The sequence below is a fragment of the Aythya fuligula genome, chromosome 3 (assembly GCF_009819795.1).
Source record: "Aythya fuligula isolate bAytFul2 chromosome 3, bAytFul2.pri, whole genome shotgun sequence".
NCBI lineage: Eukaryota > Metazoa > Chordata > Aves > Anseriformes > Anatidae > Aythya > Aythya fuligula.
In genome coordinates, this window is record NC_045561.1 from 79,206,429 (window position 1) to 79,224,609 (window position 18,181).

The following is an 18,181-nucleotide window of genomic DNA, read 5'->3' on the forward strand; positions in this document are numbered from 1 at the left end:
GCATACCACTATCCACAAGACTTTCCAGGTCTTTCTCCTATTGCAGTATCTGTAAAGGCACAGCCATACCGAGTAACTAGTGGAGTGGTTATTAAAACAATGATGAATAAAACAGTGATGCTGACATTACCAATAGTCTTCCTTAACATTCCACTCATTTGAAATGCTGACATACCCAAAGTAATGGTTATGACTCAAGACCTGCCACTGGCACCACTCAGGTCCTGTTGACACCACGTGAATCCTCTCCTCTGCTCAAGGCAGTAAACAAACATGACTGGATTCCAAGCTTGAAATGCCAGTGTGGAGACTTCTCAAAGGCAAGCTGTTGCCCTTAAAGTATTACAAAAACTATTGCAACTTATTTGCCCATGATAATAAGTGGGAAAATAGTGCAAGATCTATAAAATTAATTGTAATATTTTGCAGGATTTTTTTTCTTTAAATTGAACTCATTAAGGGTCAATTGGATTGTTGAAGTCCTGTTAGCAAAAGACAAAAGGTTCAGACTTTAAAAGATGAAGGAATTCAGCAGAAGTTACTAGACATATTTGTATTTTACAACTTATATCATGTAGTCTATAACACAAATCTTTATACGTTAGCTCTAAAATTGGCATAAGGCAGGCATTTATGTCATTGATTTACCTTAATTTTTTATTATTTATATAATTCTTCATTACTATATTAAATCTTTTGAGAACTTAAAGTCTGCATCCAGATTAATTCATATTTGCATTTCTGCCCTGAATACTGTTAACAGGGACTGCCTTTCTAGATAACAGAGTGGAGGACAGGCTTTGTGCCACAGTAAATGTTCATACAAATATGGAACAAGTCAATTTGCTACATGCAAATCTGCCATCAGGATATATATATATGGAATTTCTGTGAAAACTGAAGGCATTTTTTCACATCTCTTTACTGTAAGCAATGAAACTGAAATCACTTGTGTAGTTCTCACTAGGAGAACTCAAATTCTCTACTTTGATTGTATAAAGGCATAGAGAATTTAGACTCCCAAATCAGGCACTTTTGTAGTGATGGTAAAAATAATCCCCACCATTAACCAGTCTTTCATATTCCCAATCAAAATTTCTATCCTAGCATGATTATAGCCTTTACACACTTTATTTCATAGAATCATAGGTTTCCTTTATATATCTTGCACTTCAGATAATGCCTTTCAGCATCCTTGCTTTTCAGGTGAGATTCACTGCTCATTACCTCAGTCAAAGCCATACATATATAGAGAGAGAGAGATAGATAGTGCAGTTCTTGGCATTTACCTTCAAGATTATTTTATAGAATGCCTTTTTTTAAGAAAAACAACTAAATTTGAAAACATTTCTGAAATTATTACAGGAAATTAAGTAACAACAATATTGATTTCATTTAATATATTTGTTTATGTCTGAAGCTAAGCCTAAATTTCAACTCCTTCTACAGTCAGCCAAGAATAATACATCTCTTGGTGATGTATTTTAAAAGAGTAATGTTCTGGAACATGCTTGATTCTCTGCTTTGGCCATCAAAGAAATCTGCATAGTTAGATTAATCCTGAAATGTTCATAATTAGCTGAGAAAAATTCAATTCATTTGAATTTAATGAAAGGAAAAGTTGGTTATTTAAAATCTCTATAAGGGACCATGATTTGGCAAAGAGTTCTCAAGTTTATGCTGATCTCTGTTTGGTTGAACACGTCATTTTTCATTGTTTGTTGTTGTTGTTTTTTTCTCATTAGTAGAGCCACAAATAAAAATTGACCATTGAAAAAAATTACGCTGTTTTCTAGGAAGTCTCCTTAATACATAGAAAAGATGGAAAATGTTTGAACTGAACTTATACATTTCTTTCAAGTCTACTGTTCAAATTTGCAGACAACTTCATCTTGCTCTCATCCATGTTGTATGTTTAGGGTACTTTAAGCACACAGTGACTGACCAAATCACAGAACTGCTTCAAAGAAAGTAAGCATTTGCGATTTTTCTCATGTGAAAGTATGGCTACAGAGATAAGAAATACATTTGTTTGCTGACTACTGTTTTGCAACAGTTCCTTATCTGAGAAAAAGCAGCTGAATATTATACAATCCTAGAAGTAGATGAGGTGAAGGTAGCTTGACAATTTCATTTATGTTGAAGTGTAACTAATTCAAATACCAATTTTATCAGTGGAGGGGTGGCCTTTGTATTGCGTTTGGAGTCTGCAAGACCATGGAGATTTAACAGGAGACTTCAGGTCTTTATGGTGATCGTTTTCACACAAAACAAACTGACACTAAAATACAGGTAGCCAGTTGCTAGACATCAGCTAGGAACTTACAGCATTTCACATCGGCCATGGAAAGTTGTCCCAAGACCAAAATATAAAGATATCAAAGGCAGCACCTGGCTTATGCCACTGCTGCTCCTTGGTAGGCACCCAGACCCTCCTCAAAGCACCTCATTTGGAGTCACTCAACCCTATGTCTGATTTAGGGGTGAGCTCTTTGATACTGCTGCCTGAGCTTTACCTGGAGGAACTAGGCAGAGAAAGGGGAAGATGGCAATTAGCAAAAATAACAGGGACAGAAAGTTTCATAATACTACTGGGCAAAGCAGTACTGCAGCATGGCTGTCTTTCAGAAGGGTGGGTATAAACTGTGGGCATACATTTCTTGTCAGGCTGATCCCCCTTAAACGTCTGCTCTTGCACCCCACACCTCACCAAGAGGACAGAGGCAGAAGCATTACTCACAGCTTGCTCACCTGGAAATGCCAGGTCAGGGTCACAGGAAAGAAGGAAGGGAGACAGGAGACCTCTGCAGTCTGAGTCATCCTTTTTGCCCAGCCCTCACCTTTCATGATAAAAGCCCTGCAGCCACAAACACCTGGGTCACAAACCTCCACAATGCAGACCTATGGTGGCATATGTGCTCTTCTTCTCATAGCAACTGTTACCCTGAATCCAGCAACTGCTGCAGCAGCACAGAATGACAAAGATGCTACTGGAGAACAGGTCTATCCCCCGCTGTGGGACATTGTCCCTGAAAACCTGCTGAATTTCCCAGTTAAGGGCAACAAAATTGTCATTGATCCTTGGAACTATCGGGAACGACTGGGAGTGTATAAGAGCTTGCTAAATTCTTCAGCCAAATATTTTACCAACTTTGGATCCCAAAATTTTGGCAATATTCTCTGGGGACTACCATTGCAGCATGGGTGGCAATTCCGTACAGGTATGAACTGTGTCCTTAAGTGGCTAGAACAGCTAACTGTTTACCAGACCCACTTTGGGGAGGGGGTCGTTTTTTCCCAAGGTTTCTACCTTGCAAGCCTCCTGTAGCATCATATTGTAATTTTTTACATACAGTGCTAAGCTGGTGGTTTGAAGGAGAAATTCTCAATGAAAGCAACCCTTAATATCTATTATTATAATATCTATTGGATTTTCTAATAAGAAAGGATATTATTAAACATAGAACTTATCAGAATCCAGAGGGACTGTGGTTTAGAAACACTAGCATCTCAAATGAAGAGGGCAGTACTTCAGGTATCCAAAAATCTTTGAAAACATATTCCCAGTCTTTCCAGCTTGTTGCAGGTAGGTATTCGGGTCCGTGCTCTGCAGTACTCTTCATATATTGTTAACTGATAGGCTTTCTTTGGCTGCTAATGTTATGATCTTTTGCTGGTGGTTTGAGTTTAATTTCTAATACATACTGTTGAAAGCCTGCCTCTCCCACCAAGATTTTTCTCCCTCTGTGCCTTATTTGATCAGATTAGAAGCAGCCTTGATACATTTTAAAATAAATATATATATATTTATTTTTTTTTCCAAAAAGTTATTTATTTATTTATTTATTTAAGCAGGTTGTTTTTTTGGGCAATCATACTTGTTCTCTAGTTGGCCATGCTGGGAAAGCAGAGACAGAAACATGTGTAAAAGGTCCTTTGAGGCTTAAGCTGCAATATCTTATCAAAGGCTTTGTTAGTGAACTTGTTCTTCCACGTTGCTTCACAGGCAAGCAGCATGCACTGAAACCTTCCACACAAAGCCGATGTTGCCTTGCTTTGTTCTAGCAACTAGAGAAGGTGGGAAGAAGGGAATAATAGGCAGTGTTGTTTGTAGAAACTGGTGCCTGGTGGTAAATTCTTTCTTGCCATGTGTAAGCAAATGCCTGATCTTTTTTTTTTTTTTTTGTTTTATGGGTTGTGCTCTATAGTTTCTTGAGGTCCTGGTTTTACTGAAGGTGTATGTTCACCTGGAAGAAAACAGAGGCATTGTAGCTGGTGGTGAAGAAAGGCTGCCAGCATTTAATTGCACTTAATGGAAAATTAACTACTAAGTCAAAATGAGGAAAAAGAGGTAGAGCAAGCAAAATCTGAGCAGGAAACTAGCTGGAAAACAGAGAGCAGCAAGGAGAATTTGGTTGGATTTTAAGCAGGAAAAGAAAGAGAAGTTGAAGAGGATGGCTGATGCAGCAGGAGAGTGGCAGAGACAAAGGTGCCTGGATGCAGAATCTACACTTGAGTGGGGAACTGCTGGAAACAATCTGGTTATGTAGTGTGGCCTCATCTGCAAAGTGAAGCTGTGCCTGGTTGCAGTGACAGTTCCCAAATAGAGATGAGGGACAGGATGGGAGAGAGAAAGATTTGCACCTGGTTACACAGACAGGTAAAGACTTACTGTCATATAATTAGTCCATAGACAAGGAGATAAATTTTTGAAATTACATGAACAAATGGAGGGAAAAAATAGTAGGAGAAATATTACACAACTAGAAAGTGGTTTATGGAAAGAAATGTAAGAAGTATAGACAGATAAGGGGAAATGAAAGGTTTAAATTTTGGTGTGAATAGTAGTAAAGTTACCAAATATTTAAGCCTAATCCAGATAGGGTGAGATTAGTGAAGAAAGACTGAAGGATTTGTATATCAACATAACAAGCTTGGGCAATTAAAAGGAGGAAATAAATTCATGGTGTGGGAGAACAGATTTCCGCAAGAACCACTGAAATATGTTGCATTAACTATTCTGCCTGGTCATGAAGGTTATATGGCTGAGAAAACATTTTTTAATGGATATGGTTCTATATAATTCTTAAAGAACAAGTGAAGCTACTACTTTAGTAAGAGTGGTACTAATATTTGTAATGACCATACATGGGCATAAAATGAAATCGTTAATTTGCCCAAGTTTATGGGAGACACAGTGTTTGCAAGGCAGGATGTCTTGATGGACAAGCCAAAATAGCTGATAAGAATGAGACTATGGAGACAGAAATCATTACTTTGGAGATGGAGACAAACTGAAAGAGTCCTGCCTACACAAACTGAGGAAATTGGGTACTCCCACTTGAAGGAATTGTCATACTGAAGTACAAATCCAGGAGCAAGGATTTTAAGAAAGTTTCAGGTTCTAAAATGTCTGAAGAGCAGGAAAAGTACTACCTGTACTGAAGAAGAAGGAAAAACAGCACAAATATTCTTATTCTTACCTTAACAGTAGGTAAGACATTGGAATAAGCATAACGAAAATAATTTTAAAAAGACATGGGGCTAAATATAAAAATGGATAGATTAGTTTATGCTAATCTAAAATGGATTCTTCTAGACTAACAGGGTATTTTCTTTTATGATATAATTGATGTTTCACCCAAGTCTAGAAATGTATTTCCTTCCTCTATAGAATCAAAACATTGAATGAAAGTTGTTAGTAACACTCTCCAAAATAAAACAGAAAAAAGAAATTGTAAATCTGACAATGGAACACCTAAAGGAGAGTTTAATGATAAGTGTTGCTAAGGGACGTTTACAGCAAAGTGAAGGATACACTCAGAGTTCTTCAGTTATCGTTCTTGAGAACAACTTCTCCTTTATTTTTTTTCTGTTAACAATCTTGTTACAAAAAAATAGCAAGGAAATCCTGCTAATGAGAAATCATGCACAAACTTGCTAATGATGTACAGCTGGGAGGTACTGTCAATATACAAAGAAAGATTGGGATAGCTTGGATATACATGAAGACTGAAATAATCATGTTAAACACAAGAAATAAGGGGGAACGGAGAGGACAAACCTGGAGTGTAGACCTGGAAGTATAGTTAGTGCTTCAAGATGCACGCAATTCAGACATATCCCATAATTATCACCAATACTTTCCAGGACTCTATTTTCCCAAAATGCCCAGGTTAATTAATGATCTTTGGTAAATTTCATGTATAATTCTTCTGAAACATTTTTTTCCTTTACCTTTGTCTTTCTCCATTCAACTTCTTTGCACACTAGTGAACTACTGATGCCTAGTGATTGCCTGTGTGGAAATATGGCCTTGCCCAAAAGAAATAAAGAAACAAAAGATCAAGTCTTTCTGTAACTCTTTAAAAAAAAAAAATTAAAAAAAATAATCACATTGAACTGTATTCTTCTCCATTGCAAGTTCCTGCTTGCTCTTGATGTTCTGCTACTGAAAGGCATGGGCTTCAGTTGCTAGTATGCCTCAACACACACCCTCTGTCCAGTCAGATGGAGAGGATAATTAGGATAATCTTAATACAGATGGTTCATGATTCCATTTTCTCTTTGAGCAAAACACATCAGGTACCTCAAAGAAAATTTGTTTTGTCTTTTAAAGAATACGATGAACTTCACTTCTGATCTGACAGAAGTGACAATGTCTGTATTCAGCTGACTTGTCAGAAAGTAAGTGCTTTGCAGGATAGGGGTTGAGAGTTTCTGGAATTGCTCAAGTCATTGAGGCTGACCATGACAAGTTCACATCATGTACTTAAAGCAATTTTCCTGACTCCCTACCTGACTACTCAGCACATGAAGGACATATCCAAGTGTTTTAAGGAATTCCTCTATGTCATGTGCTCAAAGTAAAATACACCTTACGTGCTGTCACAGAAAACTGTGAAATGTCTTGCGTGTTTGTTATGGCACAGATGCTTGAAAACTCTGCTAATCAGATACAACAATGTTTGCATGCTTAGCTTAACAGGAAGGCAATGTTTGTATGCATCATTAAACTGGAAGGAATTCTGTACCACACAACCCAATTAGGTGACACAATTACTAGCACTTTTAATTTGTGCTATTCTCCTCATTAAACAGCTCTCCTGCACTAGCAGCCTTGCAGCTACTGAAAATGATGCATCAGCTATGCGTGTATTTATGTCCGTATGCACATTCATATTTATATCTCTATAAAAAATCATGTCCTAGTTTCAGACAGTTCCATAAACTCTCAGAATACATTTACAGTGAATTTTACAATGTGAAACGTAAAACATAGTCAAATTACTAGGCATTCTGTGAAATATTGACTGAGAAATTCAAATACTGTACCAACAGTATTTTATAAAGCAGAACAACAGTAATTGTTCTGCCTCTCTGAGCAAAATTTTGCACGCTTTACTGGTACAGATTTTTTTTTTTTCCCTCTCAGTGGGATTTCTCATGTAAAAAAGGATGAGAAATATTTGGTGCATTCTTTCATTTTATTCAGGCAGACTAGCAGATCCTTCCAGTGTGACTTCCTGTGGCTATGAAGATGGAGACTTGTGCATATCTGTAAGAAGCTGGTGGTCCTGTAAGTATACATGTATGCTATTACACTGTTACTCAAAATATGATTAGTGTCCTAGAAGGCAATTCAGAGTCTTTCTTCCTCTTGGACTTCTCTACTACAAAGTGATTGCAGTGCTACACAGTTCTTCGATGAAAACTTGCAGCAAAATATGAGTGAAAATGTGGGAAACACCATGATGGGTATCTGTATTTGTAGGCACTTGTAGAAATTACCTTTTTCAATCACTCCTGAGCAGATTTCTTCAGTTTAAATGCTAATTCTTCAAACTAAAACTTAGTGTGAGAATGCCAACCAGGTATCTTTGTGGTTTGGTAGGCTATAGAGAATAAAAGAAAGGGAGATGTTTTGTCCACAATGTCCAAATAACTTTGCTATCTTCATCACAGGGACAACATTTTTTCCAGTGGACCCTGAAATACCCAGCAAAAGCAGTTATCACTTTGATTTGGCATACATAAGCTGCAGGATAATTTCTATTCACTTTAATATTGGCTTTGGACTTCTAGTAGGCTTAAATCGTATTATTATTATTATTATTATTATTTTGTTATTCCAGTAAGTAGAAACAAATTGAAGACAGAGAGAGAAAATGTAAAGATCTGACTTTCCAACATCAATGTCACTGACACTCTCAATGTTTTCCTCAACATGTCTGAAAATGTACATCTAGATTTAAAAAAAAAAAAAAAAAAAAAAAAAAAAAAAAAAAAACGACATCCAAAATCCCAGGGTTGTTCTGATAATTCTGTTAATTCATAGGTTGCCCCTGTCAATTCATAGGTTGAACTGAGGAGATCAACTAATTGTTTTTGATAGTCTGTGGGTTTTTTCTTAGCATGAGACACACAAGAATTTGATTTGTAAAAATGTCTACCATAGGTGTAACTAAAAATGGGTCTTTCCATTGCACATAAGAAAATATTAGACATAGTAGGAAGCAGTGATAGTGAGATCAAATTATATTTGGAAACACCTTTGCGTAAGGCAATGCCAATAAAAAACAAAGCAACAAATGTTACTGAAGGAATAGCTGTGAGCTAACTCAGCCAAAGTGCTCACTAAATCAGTGGTATTGGCACCTCTATTGGTAGATGTGGCAGAGCACCTTACTCTTATGTGGGATGTAAAGGTAGGTATACTGCATCCTCTGAAAGTATCATGGGAGAAATTATGGTGTGTGGCACAGCAAACTGTAACCAGTTATTTAAATAGAAATGAAAGAATAGTTGTATTCATGTCTAGCTAAGAACTTTGCAGAACAGAAAAGGATGTGATCTGGAATGTGTCACGTAAGTCAAAGGTAACCATTTATTGTTCTGTAGGACAGCCCAATGAGTAACACTTTAAGCATCAATAGAAAAGACTCTAATACTACAATGTTCTTTGTCTCAAGTGCAAGTATTGAGAGCAGCCCTGAGGAAAAGGATCTGGGTGTGTTGGTGGATGAGAAGCTCAATATGAGCCAGTAATGTGTGCTTACAGCCCAGAAAGCCAACCATACCCTGGGCTGTGTCAACTGAAGCATGGCCAGCAGGCCAAGGGAGGTGATTCTCCCCCTCTACTCTGCTCTTGTGAGACCCTGCCTGGAGCACTGCATTCAGCCCTGGGGCCCCCAGCACAAGAAGGACATGGACTTATTAGGGCAAGTTCAGAGGAGGGGCGTGAAGATGATCAAGGGGCTGGAGCACCTCTTCGATGAAAACAGGCTGAGGGAGTTAGGGTTGTTTGTCTTGGAGAAGAAAAGGTTCCAGGAAGACCTTATGGTGGCCTTCCTGTGCCTAAATGGGGCCTACAGGAAAGCTGGGGAGGGACTCTTTGTCACTGAGCATGGTGATAGGACAAGGAGTAAAGGTTTTAAAGTAAAAGAGGGAAGATTTAGCTTAGATATTAGGTAGATATTCTTTACTCAGAGGCTGGTGAGGCACTGGAACAGGTTGCCCAGAGAAGCTGTGAATGTCCCATCCCTGGAAACGTTCAAGGCCAGATTGGATGAGACTCTGAGCAACCTGGTCTGGTGGGAATTGTTCCTGCCCCCTGCCAGTGGGGTTGGAGCTAGATCATGTTTAAGGTCTTTTCCAATGCAAAACATTCTATGATTCTAAGTACACATAGAATCATTAATGTTGGAAAAGACCTTCGAGATCATGTGGTCAAACCATCCTCCTATTACCAATGTCACCCACTAAACCATGTCCCTAAGTATCACATTCAACCTTTCCTTAAAACACCCTCAGGGACGGTGATTCCACCACCTCCCTGGGCAACACATTTTAATGCCTGACTACTCTTTCTGAGAAAAAAATTCTCCTAATTTCCAACCTAAATCTCCCCTGGTACAACTTGAGGCCATTCTCTCTTGTTCTATCACTGGTTATCTGCAAGAAGAGGCCACATGTGTAGTTTATTCCCCTCTGCTCTATTTACAGCCAGTGTGCTATGTGGAAATAGAGTTCTCAAAAAATGCTTACACAGATTTTCACAGAGTATGGACTTTTATGAGCCCATAAAAAAAACAAAAAAACAACATAAATAACAATTACATTTTCTCATTTGATAAAACAGAAATATTTAAATAACTTGCCTGCACCCAATCTAATATATTCCAAATGGTCTAAATAGAATGATGGTTTTATTTCCATTATAGAAAAGCTGAATTAACACATTCTTTAATAATTTTAAATAATAAAATTTCCTTTTTATCTGATCTGAGTCAAAGACAATAATTTTAAGATCTGGTTTTTTTTTTTGTTTTTTTTTTTTTTTGTTGTTGTTCGTTTGTTGATTTTTGCTGTTGTTTTTGTTTTTTCTGAGACTGGAACTCTGACTCTTTTGGAAAGATTACCTACTTTTTTTTTTTTTTTTTTGTTGTTGTTCGTTTGTTGATTTTTGCTGTTGTTTTTGTTTTTCTGAGACTGGAATTCTGACTCTTTTGGAAAGATTACCTACTTTTTTTTTTTTTTTTTTTTTTTTCAGAAATGGAACTGGCAGGTAGGACAGAAGGAAAAAAAGAAAAAGCCTGACCTATAGCTTATAATCAGTAATTATAAATAAATGTAATAAAATTATGTAAAACTTTTTTTTTTTTTAAATATTTGAATATTCTTTCCCTTCATTAGAAAGGGAAGGCTGTCCCCTCCTTTTCATCTCACACATTTTCTCTCCATCACTTCTGTCCATTGCTCCCTCTGCTTTCCTGCTGTCCTGCCACAAGTCCCCCTTTCCACAAGACCTGCAGGCAAGCTCTGTCCCTTCCCTCCATGCCAGTGCTTTATTGTAGAGGCTCTTTGAATGAAGCTTCTGTTCGTGAACCAGCAATTAAATGTACGTATCTTCATGTGATCAAAAGTATGAGCACAGAGTAAATGTAAAACATAAATTTAGAGTAAAATCAAAGCTCACTGTGATACTCAATCCAACTGCTAAATTCAATTTCTCATCTCTGAGGCAGACTAGGTACTCTGGTGGAAGGTGTCCCACACAGTGACAAGTATGAAGGGTCATGGCATAGCCCTGTACAAGTGGAGGACCTTCCTGGAACAAAAATCGCATTCCTGCTCTTAACTTACTTCTAAACACTGCAATTCTGCATGATACCACTTTTGTTGCCTCCAGAAAATGTATAAACTCAGTCTTGATTTACCATATTGCAGCAGCAACACACAAAAAGTGTTTCAGACTGCATAGAAATGCCTCTTACTGCTCTGAGGATGTACGTGTTTTTGGTTGGCCTTCAGGGTGACCCTGTCTGGCATGCATAGTCATACCAAGCCAGGAATGAGCTTAAACCAGAAATCTGTATTTAATATGCCCCAAGGTGTGTGAGACCGTCCTTGTCACACTGCTACTTAAGCATGAGCAAATGACTTCTCAGCTCAATGGCTCAGAGCTACCCACCCAGGAGGGAAGATATCCAGGCTTTAGCCTGTTCTTCACTGAAAGTCATTAAAATTTATTTCTACGGAGAAGGATGCAATTAAGGCAAGAATTTAAAAATTTCTTCCTAAATGAAGATCATCAAATATCTGTATGGGCACTCTCACAGGAGATGTGGTCCAGCACAGGCAGGAACTGAATCTGGGTTTTCTACATACTGGAACTGACTGCTCTAACTTATAGATCAGACCACAGGAAGCCATCATCCTAAAATAAATCATACCAAATCAACTGAGGTCATTTCCAATAAGTTTTCAATGAATGAAATGTCTCTTTTAAAAATAAAATCAGTTTCCAGGAAAATATTGCTAGGACTTGCCTTTTCCTTTCTTATATTCTTAGGATGTATACAGAGGTTTTTTTATGAAAGCAATACTTGTGATGCCATGTTGGAGGATCTCTTCATCTTTCACCCTGATCATCATTTTCTCTGCTCAGTTTGCAACTAGCATTTCAAAGGCTTTTAATGTTCTATCCATGGTAACCTATAAAGATCTAATTTTACTTTTAGTTTTTCAATTTCTGCAAAGTATAGAACACTTTCAGCTCATGCAAGACTATAAATGGGCAATATATAAATCAATATTGCAAATCATATCAGAATCAATACAGATATTATCACTAGTGCATTTCAGCACAAACTTCTATCTCACTGCTGAACATAGCAATGGCAATTTGAAATGACCACATTTGGTGCTGGAGAGATTCCATTTCTCTGTGTGGGAACTTTTCATTGCTAGTGGGTAGTGCCTCTGCATTTTTAATTATCATTACAGGTATGAATTACTACTTGGCCGTCATACCCTTTCTGGGGGCAGTGGAAGCTGGCCTCTTTCGAGAGGTACCATATGAGATAGAATTACTGCCACCAGAGGAACGAAGAGATGATTTCTGCTATAGTGTTGCTGACTGCCGTTCTCGCATTCCTGAACTCATGGATAAGTGGAAGGCCTATTTTGAAGTAAACAATTTTACTTTTTTACTTTTCATGTTTTGTAAGAGATGATATCAGAATATTACTTTAGAAGTATTATTATTAAGATTTAGGGAGCTTGATTTGCTTTCAATAACAGCTCGATAAAAAAGTAAGAAATAGAAAAGTGGAAAAGCATGACATAGAGTGACACAATTATTTTGGTGTCTGTCCTCAGAGACTGTTTCATTAACAGTTATACTTGTAGTCTTAATATTAGCATGTTAAATTGCTAACATTAGCATTCAAGATAGAACATTACCCTTGAGAAATGGCCTCGTGTTGATTTTGTAAGGCTCATTTATTCTTCTGAACAACTAAACCTGAAGTTCTGAAACTTCACTGAGTAGCGTATTTATTTATGCAAATACATACTCTTTTTCCTCCTTATTCAGTTGCTCTCTAATCCCAAAGATATCAGTATTTCTTATTTCATAGATTTAATAACTACTTTTAAAGATAGACTTCTTTATTCAATGTCTTTGTTAGTAGTCAAGTAGTAGATAACAATCAGAAACTTAGAACTGTAAGTTCCTCTTGACAGCTGTGAGCAGAGGGAGAGGTTTTCAGAGCAAGACTGGATTTGTTTTCTTCAGATTCTTTATTGTAAACAGTATGTTTATGAGGTCATTATAAACAATCTACTTCTCAAATAGCCATAATGATAACCATTAATACTCATATTCTTATTTTTTTGAAAACCTGCAGCAGTTGCAGCTGAAAGAGTACAAACAATTTTTAAAGGAATCCAATAGCATGGAAGCTTCAGATACACAAGTCAGATAGACTCAGATACACAAGTCCACTGAATTCTGACAGAATGCCTATATTATGTGGGAAAAACACTCTATTGAAGTTGAAGAATGGCAAATCCCTTTAACTTCAGTGGGAACATTAATTCACTTTATAAATCTATATTAATCATCCTTTTCTTCCTAGGTCAGATATTACAATTACTTACAAAGTAAAAGCAACACATGCTAACTACTCAAAAACAGTTTTCCTTATGTTGTGAACTTACTCTTTTGTGTGATCTGTACATAAATCTGAAAAATTTATTGGGTTTGAATCACCTTCTCATTTCTCTGCCTTTTCCCCTCCCTGCTGTTGTAGTATCTGCAGTTTACAGAGCAAAAAGCTGTGGGCCCTGAAACGTTCTCCTCTTTCATACTGGATGACGCTCTCCATTACATGTGGAAGGCACACGTTGCCTCCATTGCCTACGCACTGCCCAAGTTCCAGGACAGGTATGGGAATCAGAGAGCTGGCCAGGGGACCTTCCCACCCCCATGACTGTTTGTAAGGATAATGTCTGAACAAAGACTCTATGAGGTTTTGGGCTTCCACTCTTTAGGCTCTACCCTTCCATGCCCTTGGTGTGCAAGATAATGGGTGAGAGATGATGCCCTTTAGGCTCTGCTCATCCACTCTGTAGGAGTGTGGGATATCCACTGAGACATGAAGCCCCTGTGCCTCAAGCTGCAAAGGGCAGGCAGGCTATGGGCTAACAAAAAGATGGTGATTCCTCTCTGGGAGCCAGGACCTGAGCCAGAAGCAGTGTCTAACCTGGCCAGAGGCAGTGATGCCAAGAGAAATTAGGTGTAAAGTTCTGAAAGAGACTTTAAGTCACTGTGACACCAAGACCACTCAGGATTTTATAATGAACAAAACACGTTTGGGATAAATGATAAACTACTGTGTTCTATGGTGGATTTCAATTATCTGTTACATTTTTATTTTGATTTATTTCAGCTTAAGATATCTCTCTGATCCAGAAGCAAATTTTGGTGAAGACTGGGCTAATGCTGTAGATTTCATTGCAGCCACACATTTCTGTACAGATTTACAAACCACAAACAACTTCCAGCTTTTCTTGCCTCAGAGGATGCTTGTTGAAGGGGATGTCTTGCCATCCATCAGTGGCTTCAGTCCACAGCAAAACAGAGTCCTGCTCTCAATGAGAGCACTCCACAAAGCAAATAAATTAACAGGTAAGAGCCCCACCTCTCACATGGTGTCTGTAGTCCATATGCACTTTGTCTTGTTCTTTGTTTCAATAGCTTCCTCCACATGAATGCAGTGATTTTCTATATAATATAATCACTTCCTGGAGATAAAACAGTACAGCTAAAAATACAGCCACAAGTAAACAATGCACCAGAGAATAAATGCATCAATGGATTAGCACTGATGGTATGTGGTAAGGATTTCACATGAGACAAAGGCATCATATATTGGAGCAAATGACCTTACTTTTTTTTCTCTCTAATTTGCACATAAAGTTTACAAACAAACACTAGCTTGCATTTCATCATTTAAATTTGGAACCGTTAAAAATGTAAATGAACTTACTAGATCAGTTGAAGTCATTACAAAAAATGGAGAAAATATCACAAACAACGTTTTGTGTCAGCAAGTGTTCTGTTGTTTTGTTGTTGTTGTTTGTTTTATTTTGCTTTCCTTCTCAATCTTTTGTCTAACAGAAGATACCTCCCCCAGTGAAACAGTTATTCTTAGACAATCGCTTCATCTAAAATAAATTCTGCATCACCATCCAGCGGTGAGACATAGAATTACACTCTTCCGAGGTTTCAATTCATTCGTAGAGACGGCTGGGCTGGATGGTTTCGTTTTGTTTTGTTGTTTGGTTGGTTGTTTTTGGTTTTTGGCCTTTATGAAGGAAAGCTATTTTGAATCTTTAAAGGAAAACAGCATATAAAAATACAATGTAAAGCTAGTATCCAGAGCCATAGCACTTTTTTTGAGATCTTTTGTCTATACACTTCAGTGAAAATTTTCTCTCTCTCTGTATTTTCAGCTGGGAAAGGCTGTTTGATGAAGCTATTCAGTCTTACAAAAGAGCATCCCAGAGTTTTGCCTTGCATTTAATGTGAGGGTTGCCTCGTAGTTTGAATAAGGAACTTTACAGCTCTGTCCTGTGCCTCGTAGCTTATGTTATAGTTCAGGGTTTCTTTACCTACCTCTAGGTCGTGTCCCCACAGTGGGAGGGGAGGAAAGCACAGAAAGTAAAAGCAGGACCAACAGGGCAGGAAGCAGGGAGCAGAGAACCAGGGCAGTGGAGCAGATGAGGGCAGCACTGGAGGGAGAGAGGATAAAAAGCATGGATGCTGAAGGCAGTAGGGAGAAGGAAAGAGAGGGATTAAGATATTTCATGTGGGTGCAGCTATAAACTGGAAAGTATCTGGAGTTACTGGCTTTGCAGGCTGGAGATTTCCCTGACTGTCTTGAAGGAATGGGCTTTGGATTCATCTGAGAGTTAAATGCAAGCTATCTCAACCTGGTGATAGCTTTGCAGCTCAGAAGTGGAGCTCTAAACTATATTTAACTATACGTGGGTCTGGATCCACAGTCTCAGAGGGGATCTGAAAAGCTAGACCTTGTTGCTACAGCACCCAGATGACAAAAAGTGACATACTGTTGTTTTCGTAGAGACAGATTCTTCAAACTTTTAAATATGTTCTGTGAGAAGTGGAGTACTCTTGTGGTGCTGCAAACTTCAGCACAAGAGAGAAGGTTTCAGTAATTCATAGGATAGGACCCTGTCCAGCACACAGTGAGTTTTGATTTCTTGATTAAGTCTGGTTACCCTTTATTTCCCTTTAGCTGCCTCTCCCAGTTTAGCAGGGAGCCATATGGAAACAGTGCGATGCTGCTATGGTGATTTCATATGAATTGGCAGCTCAGCACCACCATGCTGCTCTCTCATTCCACCTCCTCAAAAGGATAGGAGGAGAAAATATGATGAAAAAAAGCTCATAGGTTGAGATAAGAACAAGCAGATCACTCAGCAATTATTGTCACAGGTAAAACAGACTCAGAGTAGGAAGATTAATGGAATTTATTGACTACTGATAACAGACTAGAGCAGTGAGAAACCAAAAGCAAACTAAAAATACTTCCCCCTCCATCCACCTCCCTCTTCTGTTACTTCCTCCCAAACAGCACAAGGTAATGGGGGCTGCGGTCAGTCCCTGACACTTCGTCTCCTCTGCTCCTTCACAGTCACTCTCTGCTGGAGCAAACTGCTCTAGCACGGGTCCCCCACAGGCAGCAGGGGAACTGCTGATGTGGTGCCTGGAGCTCCTCCTGCCCTCCTTCCTCATTTGGTGTCTGCAGGGCTGACTCTCTCACATTTTCCAACTCCTCTCTCCCAGCTGCTGTTACACAGCAGGTTTCCACTTTCTGCTCTACTTGACATGCAACAAGTGTCACTGCCTGGCCAGCAGCAGGTCCCTTTTCAAACTGTCTGGAGCTGGCTCTGAGCTAACATGGGGTAGCTGCTGGGCTCTGCTCTCAGAGGACAACCCTTCTACTCCACCCCCCCCACCCCACCCCTGACCTTGCCATGTAAACCCAGAACAGCTGCCTGTTAAGTTTATCCGCTAACAGACAGTCAGAAGAAGCTTTACTGTTCGTGCTCTGCCCCTCACGGGTATCTGAAGGCATGGTCAGCAGCCACGTTAGCTGAGACCTCTCCTGCTCTCCTCACAAGACTACCTGGAGTATGGCAGGATCTCCATGGCTGCCAGGACAGTCAGGAGGACAGACAGGTTGTTTCCTTCTCTTCTTACCTCACCACTTCCCTGATAAAATATGGTGGGAATCCAATTCTTCATGTTTTGCAGGTGAATAAGGAGAATAATTAAACTCCTCATGGTTTTCTTGTAGACTTTTTTTTTTTTTTTTCCCTTCTCTTAGATTTCCCCTCTGGCCCGTTTCCATCGTAAAGATACTGGTGCTAATGCTGGATGGGTCAGGCACACTTCATGGAGAACAACTGGTTGTTGCCTGAATGAAAATGTTGGGGTCATTTGCTTCTTTAGCTTGAGGCTTGGCTGGGCAGAAGGGCAAAATCTTGGTAGATTTAGAGTGAAAACAGTGATGAGCATGGTTGTAGCCACCAGGCCATTGTTTCATAAGCTATGAAGCTATGTGCAATTGCAGAACAAGACCCTAACATGCATCTTCAATCATTTTGACTTGCAACACTGGTGACAAGGGAACAAGCCAAGTTGTCTATCAATACAAAGGAACCTGAGCTGAATGAATGGCCTGTGTCTCCCTACATAGCTGTAGGCAATTATTACCCCATTGGCATGTTCCAGCTTTGTCTACATTTCACTATCCACAGGAGAGTGGTAGGTGTTTGTTGCCAGACAGGCACTTTATCCCTTGTGTGCCGTGAGCTGCGTGTGCTCCATGTTAATTTGACAATGTCATGTTGTGTTTCTTTCTAAGGAGGACTGCTGTTGAAGCTCTGGAAAAAGGCTATGTCTACTGAAACAGGAAGACAAATAGGCCGAAAACTGATTGAAGACTTGGCTTCTGGCCAGAATTATGACCCAGTGGGAATATATAATGATTTGAAAAGAGTTGATTTGACAACACGCAGTTTCCTGAGAAAAAGCAGTTCCAACATTGATTGATTTAATCTTTTAGCAGCTATGTATCTGGTAAACTGGTCTTGATATTCTTAAAGCAGGATTTCCTGAGTAGCCATGTGCAGATCTCTCTCATATTGAATCAATATTTTTATCCTTAATTTTCCTAATTAGCTCATTTGCTTAACTTGTTTCCTTATAAATAAAATGCCTCACAGAATATCTGACTTTATTACTTTTTTGACTTCGGAAATAATGTATCATTATTGGAGAAAAAATAAATAAAGGCAAATT

General features: G+C 38.7%; 1 protein-coding gene across 1 annotated transcript; it reads left to right on the forward strand.

The window, feature by feature from the left end:
* The first annotated feature begins 2,893 nt into the window (after positions 1-2,893).
* On the forward strand, positions 2,894-17,932 carry C3H6orf58 (chromosome 3 C6orf58 homolog). Its single transcript, XM_032184476.1, has 6 exons — positions 2,894-3,221; positions 7,496-7,579; positions 12,289-12,473; positions 13,599-13,732; positions 14,238-14,476; positions 17,745-17,932. The coding sequence occupies exons 1-6, from the start codon at positions 2,894-2,896 to the stop codon at positions 17,930-17,932; spliced, it is 1,158 nt and encodes a 385-aa protein (XP_032040367.1).
* Positions 17,933-18,181: the final 249 nt, after the last annotated feature.